Consider the following 9,913-nt stretch of genomic DNA (forward strand, 5'->3'; position numbering starts at 1 on the left):
TTACATAAAAGATTAAAAGGACAAGGCTGAGCAATCATAGAAGACAAACACCCACTCTACAGGTGACTTTAGAGGAGAGGATAGTAAAGGTTTGAGAACAGATCAGGAGAAATGTGAGATTGCAGGTAACACGGCCTTAGGACAGGACAGGACTCAAAGATCTCAGGTTCCTCTGCTAGGAGACTAAGCATCCATTTTGAAAAATGGCCTTTAATTATAAATCTATCAGAAGCTTGATTCTGGGAGTCTCGATCAGAGTTATACAATAGCCAGTCTTGATAATTATACATTAAACCATGTATCGTCCATCACTAAACCATAATTTTCCTTTAACAGGGAAACTTGCCTGAGCTGGGCTAAGAACAACATCATGGAGCTCTAGCTATAAATTGACATCCTCTGCTCTCCCAGAGCTGGATTCCTCTGCAAATGTATGGCACTGGCACTTATACACCTAATAACTCCAGCCCTATTTTTTTCATAACAAACTTACCATTTCCACTCCAAATGTCTAAACACTCTCAGTAGCCTTTTTGTTGTCTTTTTTGACCTTGCAGGTCTCAACTTTTTCTATCAGATGTGCAGGGCTCGGAGATCTCGATGCACTGGTTGGGCAGTTGCTATACAAAAATGATAGAAGAAGTTTCACATCAGGATATCTTTGTTGTTATTGTTTTGCAGTTATTTGTGAGTAAGAAATGCTTACTGTTATTACTTATACCTGATTTCAGACATCTGTATGTTCATACCACTTCCACTCTCTCCTCCAATCCTCTCCCATCACTAGGCATTAATATGAGCCTGCTGCTTTGATCAATGTGCTTGGGGTCCACAGAGCAGATGGGAGAGGTACAGAGAACAGATGTAGAACAAGGGGTAAGAAAGAGGCAGGAGACACAACGAACACGGAGGAATGGATATGGTGGCAAAGCTAAAGAGGTGACAGGTAGCTCAGAAGGGCCAATAGCAGGAAATAGCATATTCTCCATTTTTTTGCTTGTTGTCTGTGTCAAAAAGCCTTGGCTGCTATTTGAGGCAGATTAACCCAGGGTCCAGGACACCACCTTTTCTTGCAGAAAAATGAAAGACTATTCAAAATGCATTCATCATTAAAATAAGATAGTCATTGTTTTTTCAGTGTGGGCGTTTTAGAGGGTCGCCTGACTGAGAGGAGGCCTTGAAAAAAATCCATTTTGTTCTCATATCATCACCTGCAGTCATTTCCCCAGGGTCCATCCCACAGTTCTTCCACCATCCTCCTACCCCTGGTTGTCTACAGTAAGATTTATGCAAACAGCCTCTCAGTGCTTCAATTTAAAGCATATTGTCATCTTTTTCTATTCAAACAAGATCATCAGAAGCAATCTAGATTTAAAATATGATGAGAATGATTCATAAAAATGAAAATCTGCTGCTTTTTCTTGGTTCCAGGAGCCACAGAGGCAAGGTAGTGCTGGGTTTGCAAGAAACTTTCATCTATCTTCGAATTCAGTGCTACAGAAAGTATATTGCACAAGCTCAGCTGGAGAGGGCAAGGCACAGACGGTAGACAAGGTCACTCTAACAACAGGGAACATGCTTTATATGCTGAGCAGCACAGGGCTGGAAAAAGGCAGACAACAAGGGCTTGATGCGTTTGAAATGTTGCTCAAAGCTGAGTCAAGGATTCTCCTTGTGGAGGCACATGACAGCTGCAATCACCTTCCTGTTTCATGTCAGCATTGATTTCAACTCCAAGTCCTGAGATTGTTCCTGTAATTTATTCAGTTCACAGTGATTCACTGCATAAAAACAAGTGAAAAAAAATCCCCTCTGATAAAGCACTATGGTTACAGACCTAAGAACCAGTCTTGCTATACTGAAAGCAATGGGAATTTCAGTCCTGTCTTTAGTCCTGTCTAAACCCTTGCCCACTAGAAAACTCCAAAGTTATAAGTCTCAGTTCTGTCCTCATTTACCTCTGCTAAAATCCAGACTTGACATTTTGCTTTAACAAACTCCAGATTTCTTCTTAAGCAACCTAGTCCCTCTGTTCCTGTGAGAAACATAATGATAAATGTAAATTCGGTCCCATGTTAAGCACTGGGAAGAGTGAAAATTGAAGGATACAAAAGTAAAAGAAAGTGATAGTTTATAATACTTGCTTTTTCTTCCAGTGCACCAGTGAACTGGGAAGTTTCATATAGAAATTTCAATGTGTTATGAAACTGATTTTTGTCACACTCTTTTAAGTATTGTCTTCCCGTAAATGTACCATTTTCTACAGCTAATCCAGGAACTATAAAGAACAAAACAAAATAAAACAAAAACCAGCCCCGTCCAACACTGCTAAAGATGTGAGAAGTATTGCAGATTGCATATGCACCCAAATAGCATTTTAGCTACATGTACTGTGCATGTTATATTTCTTCCAGAATGTAAGCAAGGATTATTGTTCATTTAATGTTCAATTAGTTTTACAGTACAAGATATTTCAGGACAAATATATATATATAAAATTACAGAATGTATCTTCATTTCAGTTCTCTTAAAATGAGTTTTGCTATTGTCAGAACAAGTTTCCTCCACTTTTCCACAGCAAAAAGTATTTTCTGAACATGGGGTTTTGTAGTGAAGAAAGGAAAGCATCTTCAGTGACCTGAATCAAAACCATGAGTCGACAAATTCAAAAAATCTGTCTTGGAGTTTATTCTGCAAAATGGCTGGAATTATCCTTTGAACCTATACCATTGAGAGTTGCCAGGTATCATACTGCATTTCAGCTGCAGATATGTTCTGAGTTGAATAAAGCATGAAAGTATTAACTGCAAAGTTATAAGATCATAAGAAGTGTCTTTCTAAACCCCTTCAGAAAAATGAACAGTAGACTAGTATAGAAAAATCCAGTCTTCTGCAAAAGCACCTGATAGAGCCTTATTTTTTGAGCTTTTGTATAAAAGCTTTTCTAAGGCTTTTCAGATCCTTGGATAGCTGTTTAAGGACTGAGCCATAAATTCTGTCAGAACACCTGAATACTGAAGGCCAAAATTAAAATATTCTCTGTAACACTGCCCTTAAGAGAATTTGTTCAGGGAAGTCTTTCTACTAATAATGCTTTAATTTAAATAGCAAATAAAACCCAACTTTAGAAACTGGTAAAAGGTGGCCAATTTTACAAATTATGCTTATTAGAGAGAGCTTGTAAAATGTGTTCACATATTAGTAAGGAATACGTAGTGATAGGCTGGGATGCCTCAGGAAAAAAAAAAAAAAAAAAAAAGACACTTATTACAAGTAGTAAAGAGGACTAAGTGTTGGGATTCACTTCTGAAGCTGGAAACCCAGTTCAAATTTGGCTTAGAGAAGACAGCATTGTGAAGCTGCTTGAAGTTTCTATTTATGATGGCATAACACTTCCAAAAACAGGAAAAGATGACAATTTCTCCATTTCACTAAAGATGCAATTTTTTTGTAAAAAGGAAAAACACCGTTGTTGATGATGCCTAAGTAATGGCAAGATCCCAGGATGGTCACAGTCCTAGGCCATTGGCTGAGATATCTCTGATAAGGGTTCCAGCCCATTTAAGCTACATGTAGTGTGCGGGCAGGACTTAACCCCAGAAAAAAATGCTGCATTAGAAAATCCCAAAACATTTATTTTATGAGCAAAGAGAAGCCTTTTGTCAAGAGATGGGATGGGGAGCAAGGAACATGCAGAAGCATCCAGAATTTACCTTTCCTCCAGCAACACTAAGGCTTTGCCTTTCCTAACTGTGATTCAGTTAGAGCCTTCCAGGTGTGCCACAAGCAGAGACCGCTTCATCCCTAGCGCCTTGGCTTTGAACATGTCATGTTCTCCTTTGACATCTGAATTGGCAATGAAGTGCAGCAGGAGTTCAAACCCCTCTCTCCTCAACTCTGCTGCACTGGATGAGGGCTGCGACCTTGTAGGTAGGGAGTCTGTTTTGAATCTTAGATCCAGCTCTGTAGCATCTTTAATTATGCCATTGGAAATGTCTTCACATCCCCTGTTCAGTCAGTTTTTGAAAGCAAGGACTTGTGAGGAAGGGTGTTCCCCCAACTTTGGCCTTGTTTACTCTCCTGCTAACTCATATTACACTGCCTTTTGGCTCTGTTTATATTCAGTAGCTCTGCTACTGTCTGCTCTTCCAATTATAAAAATTCTAAATTTGATTTAAACTTGATAATTATTCTGTGATCTAGCAAAGGTCTAAATTGTTTCAGCAGCCCTACTGAAGCCAATAGGTGTGAGGCTTGCCCTTTAGGGCCTTAAAAATGGGGTTTAATTGCATCTGACAGTGAGAAAGGTGGAGAAGTGAACATGCAGTTAATTCAAGGCACTGTTACTAACAGAACAACACTAGATATCATATATAACATATCCAGACAAGGATTTTCTGCGATCTTCTACCACAAAAGGAACATGAACATACCAGATGCACAAGAAGACTCATCTGGCAGCTGGTATTACTACAGAAATCTGTCATGCCCTTTGTTTCTCAGAAATTATGAATTGTGAGATGCCCAGTGAATGTGAACATGTTCCCTATCAAGGTCAAAGCATTTCTAGCTGTAGTCGCTATCCATGAGAACAGTTACAGTTTACACTGGTACATCTTCCTCTCTTGCCATCAGTCTTGCCAAACTACGTCAGATTTAGCTATATAGCAAAAAGCATTGGGATTTCTCCTTCCCAGCAGCAGCCAGGAAAGAAGTACATAAAACAGTATTCAGGTGAGGCAGTCTGGAATGCCATACAATTGGCATTTATGGTCACCTAAAAGCTGGTCAGCCCTGTGCACAGTTTACGACTTAGGGTGGAAGGAAAAGTCCATAGCACTCTGAGCTGTATAAAGGAAATGTCCTATAATGTCACTACAGGAACAATGATATCATTCTGTGCAGTTCTTCTATTTTTACCTTGCCTGTTTATTCATCCCATGATTCACTGGGCAACCATGCAGGGCTACCAGGAAACCAAAGCATATGGGTCCAAGGTGAGGGCTGGTCTTCATGCTTTGTAGGGATGATCAAAGGCAGGTGCTGAGACAACCTGCAAGTCAGGTTTTATCCTCTTGCATTCTTACAGGAATTTGTCACAATCAATATGCCAGAAACTTTCTCCCTTTGCTGTGTTTCCCTGTCCTTGCCCAATACCAAATCCTTATTTCTCACAGAGCTCTATGACTTTGAAAAGGAGAACACTGACATGCCAGTGATTACACTGATGATAGCTTAGCTGGCACCAAGGAGAAACTGGTCATGAATTTGTGTGCCTTATTCTCAAATACTTTGCTCTTGGTCATCAGAAGCAGAGGATTTTATACAGACATGAGAACCAAATCAGGCCATGGGCAAATGCAGCTATGGGATATACACCTAAAATTGTCCCAAAATAGAACTAAAATTGCTCTATAAGCAATTAGGCCAGTCCAGAGGAAAAACTGTGTGTTTGTCTTTCCTCAGGGCTTCACAACACCCAGCTCTAAATGTCACTAGCGTTCAGAAGAACAGGAGTGACCATAATGCTCAGAAAATACCCCCATTTGCTACGTCAAGCTCTTCCAGCAACATATCAAGCAGCTCTTCACTTTCATCAGAACCAACCAGACAGATCTCCATGGTTCAGGATCAAACCCAGCTGGACATCGTCTCCATCACTAGATTGGCCCCAGGAGAATCACCAAGCCCCAAGACATTTGAGCAAAGAAATAAAAATTTAGCAATTTTGTGTTCCAGCCCACTTGGTGCAAGGACTATTGCAGCATCTTGCCCATCCAGCCCCAGGCTCAGTCTAACACCCAGCTCAGCCAAGCCTCAGCAATACTCTGACTCCTCTCCAGTCAGTCCAGGGATCAATGCTACTTCCTTCTATACCTTTTGTCCTCACACAGCACACAGCTTAGAACCTTCAGCATCAGATTACACACTGACCCCAACCAGGAAAAGCACAAGGCCTTCAGCAACAATGACTCCTGAAGATAGTTCCCAATCTCCTGGCTCTTCTAAAACTGGATTAAAAACTACAGGAAAGGGGTTTGAATCAGATCTGGAAGATCCTGATCATGAAAGGTATGTAACCAGATCATACACGTGTTTAAGTCCTCAAATGATTCAACTTAGTACAGATGAAACACAATCATTAACAACCTCTTATCAAACAATTTAAATCTTTTACAATTTAAATGTTTCCAACATTTGTTTTCCTGTAATCACCCTGTGCCCTCACATAACCCTGCAAAACCATTATATTTTCCTTCACTTTTTTTTAGCTAACCAGACCTGAGTATGGACCATGCCTAGGCCAGGTTGTCAACCTCAGCTCCTTGAACAAAACAGTATAAATGTGTCTCATTTCCTTTCAAATGAGAATCCATCTCTCTCCCATTACTAATCAGCCACCTGGGAAGCAAAACTGCCATGATATAGCTCAACCCCCACCATCATTCCTCCTTTATCCTCTAGTGGGCTAATACAGTTACCATTTAGTTTTGGTCTTCAAGGTGAATCTTACCGAATGATGTTCCCACTTCAAGTGGCACAAGTGCCCCACATTCAATCACCATCACGTTAGGATTAGTATAGAAGTACTAAGCCCTGGGGAGGCAAGAGAGTTTAAACTAAGTGCCAGTACTGGCATAAAGACTCAGTCCATCTGGACTTTGGAAAAAGCCTCTTGACAATAGATTCATGGAATCATTTAGGTTGGAAAAGACCCTCAAGATCACCAAAGTCCAACCACCCACCTAGCACTAGAAACCCACCACTAACCCACCACCACCATGTCCCTAAGCTCCACATCCCCAGTCTTCCTAATTACCTCCAGGGGTGGGGACTCCACCACTTCCCTGGGCAGACCATTCCGAAGCCTAACCACCCTTTCTATGAAGAGATTCTTCCTGACATCCAGTCTAAACCTCCCCTGGTGCACCTTGAGGCCATTTCCTATCACTTGTCACCTGAGAAAAGAGACTGACACCCACCTCCTTTCAGGTAGCTATAGGGAGCAATAGCATGATCAGGCTCTGAAAAAACTTCCCATTCACAGCAGCAGAAAAAAATAGGCTGTTACTGTGAAGTCTGACAAATAAGAGCTGGAGGGTGTATTCAGTGACATTGCAGGTACCTTCCTTCCAAACCTCAGTTTCTGTAGCCTGACCCCATGCAAGTTGGGCTGATTTTACCCCACTGAGACACTGAATTCCACACTGTGTCTGCCACTTCTTTTCTTGGCAGGAGATTTGTAACCACAGAGGAATTCCAAGCCATGGAGAAAGAACTAGAAGATGTAAAAGAAGAATTGAAATGCTTGAAGTGGAAAGTGAGACACATTGGTGAGACAGTGCAGCCCCTGGCAGAAGACAGCAAGCGTTACAATGGCTACACCCTGACGGAGCTCAAGGCAATGGTGCAGTCTGAAGATGATCCTTACAAGGCTGCACACAAAATCCTAACTGCACTTTTCAGCGATGTGTACTTGCTACAGCACTCAGTCACTGAACAGGCAAGCAACACAAGATCTCTGCCCAAGCCCAAAATAGACCCAGAGTTGTACACAGTGTATTGTGACATTCTGAAAAGCATATTCCCTGGAATTAGCAGCCAGACCTTGAGGGAAGAGACACAACATATACAGAAAAGCACACAGAAAGAAGTGCAATAACACCGAGTTCATAAAATCTTCTGCAAAGTGAGACAGACGTCTCTGATGATTTTTAAGCACTGAACTACGGTACTTACAGTTGGTTGAGTCTATCCCTTCTAGGTATGAATCATCTGTAAACATCTTGGTGAGCTCTGAGCCCTTCATGTCACCTGATGAGACAGGGTGAGAAGACGTTCTGCATACCTACCACAATTAAGACAAAATTTTCCCCTTAGTGTCTCTTTCAATATGTGGATGTTTCATTGTTTCCAGCTACTATGAATACTGCCAAAAGAATTGAAACAAGGCATTGTGTGTTCAAGCAAGGGCCTTCCCCCACCCCAAATAGACCTGTCAACCAGCATCTGGGTAGTTTCTATTTTCTAGAGTATATCATTCATTAAATTACATTACTTGTTAGAAATTTGTGCCTGTCCTTTTTTTTTTTTTTTTTTTCTTTTTTCTTGTTTTTTCTTTTTTTTTTTCTTGTTTCTAATACTTTACACATCAATCAACAATTATTGCTTGAATACACATTGGGGCAGAACCTGGGCATGCAGCAAACCACCCTCTTCTGCCCATCCACATCCTGGGTTATACAGGAAAAAATCCAGTTGTCAGCTACAGTGCACCCAAAGAGATGTCCACTGGAGATATCTAAGAGCCAGGACATAAAAGTGTGCTGAAATCCCCAGGTCACTTCAGGCATGATGGAGTTAACAATCCACCGGTGAACAGGTAAAGGTAGGAGTCTGTGACCTCTGTCTTTCTCTCCTTCTGATAACTGAGCTGACAGAACAGTTCAAATATTTGAACTATGCTTTGTCTTTACATGGCAAAGACGCTTCTCTGGTGCCTGTCTTAGCCACTCTGTGCTGGTTACCATGCCATCTCGCCACATAACAGTGTTGCACCTGTGACACAGACCAAGACCTTGTGTTTTATGTATGATAGTACACATCTGCGTGAGCTCGTGTACTTTTGGTGAGCAATGACATTTAGGGACAAGTGCTGCTTGATTGCAGTCAAGTTCTCCTGCTTCGATAATTCCAAATGTACAGTATAATAGCACTAATATTCATCACGGTATATGAACAGCAATTTGTGTGCTGGAAAAGCTGTCTCAGATCTGATTAACACAGCCTTGACTGGGAGAGAAAACACATATTCCAGGAGTCCCTGTTATAATAAATAAGGGACAAAAAGCTTTGCTCTTTCCACTTACTTTTAATATTTTTGCATTCTTGCCTACCTTCCAGGCTGCGGCTTCACAGGATGCTTTAAAGTCCCATCTCTCAACTCAGCAATTCCACAGCTTCTTGACAGAGCAGATCCATGCAGCTGCTGCTAGCAGCCTGCCTGCTCTTCTGGCAAGCTTTCCATGTTTGGCCCCGCAGCCATGCTCAGGGTCTATGACAGAGGGAAATGACCAGAGTGTTAAGAGCATGCACACGCCTGGCTGATGATACATGGGAAACGGTCCTGTGTGTTTGTGTGTCTGCGAAATTAAAGTTTTCCTCCTAATGCACACAGAATGAAATGACATTCATTCACCGAGATGCACCTCTCCTGTCGCACGAGCCTTTGCTCTTCAAATCCTCCCATTCAGAACCTCAAAAACTCCACACACCCTCTCTCCCCAGGTGGGATGGGGAAGAGAATCAGAAAGGTAAAAGTGTGAGAACTCATGACTTGGGATAAAGGCAGCTGATGTGGTAAGGCAAAAGCTGCCTGCGCAAGCAAAGCAAAGTGAGGAATGCAGTCACTCCTGCCTAGTGGCAAGTGGGTATGCAGCCCCTTCCAGGATAGTGGGGCTTGTCATGCTGATGGTGTCCTGGGAGGACAAATTCTGTCACCCTGAGCTGGCCCCCTTCTCTTTCGTTCCCCCAGTGCCATGGCTGAGCATGGTGCCCTGAGGTCTGGCCTGGCTGTTTCTCCCCACCTTGGGCACCCCTGGCCTGCTCACTGGCTGTGCAGCATCAGGAGCAGAGAGGGCCTTGGCTCTGTACAGGCCCTGCTCAGCAACAGCTGGAACATCAGGATGTGGCCCAAGTTTTTACCAACCTGCATCTGAAACACAGCAACATATGAGCTACCATGAAGAAAATTAACTCTATCCCAGCCAAAACCATGAATTCCTTAAAATAAAAATGACATACTTGTTTAGGAGCCACATCCTACATGCTTAGAAGTTTGCTAAGCTTTTTGTTTTGTTTTGTTTAAAAAGAAAAGATCATTCTTAGTGTCACCCAGCTCCGGATGTCTTCG

The 9,913-nt window shown here is 42.0% G+C and overlaps 1 protein-coding gene across 2 annotated transcripts in view; it reads left to right on the plus strand.

The window, feature by feature from the left end:
* Positions 1 to 8,024, plus strand: part of GSG1L (GSG1 like) — a 63,087-nt gene extending 55,063 nt beyond the window's left edge. Inside the window, exons 5-6 of one of the 2 annotated variants that reach the window (XM_032197284.1) lie at positions 5,467 to 6,072; positions 7,237 to 8,024. In XM_032197284.1, the coding sequence (XP_032053175.1) occupies positions 5,467 to 6,072; positions 7,237 to 7,663 (1,033 nt within the window). In that variant the 3' untranslated portion in view covers positions 7,664 to 8,024. Of the gene's footprint in view, positions 1 to 5,466; positions 6,073 to 7,236 lie in introns of those variants that run through there. The other variant, XM_032197285.1, reaches the window with a different exon arrangement.
* Positions 8,025 to 9,913: the final 1,889 nt, after the last annotated feature.

This window comes from Aythya fuligula, chromosome 15 (assembly GCF_009819795.1).
Source record: "Aythya fuligula isolate bAytFul2 chromosome 15, bAytFul2.pri, whole genome shotgun sequence".
Taxonomy (NCBI): domain Eukaryota; kingdom Metazoa; phylum Chordata; class Aves; order Anseriformes; family Anatidae; genus Aythya; species Aythya fuligula.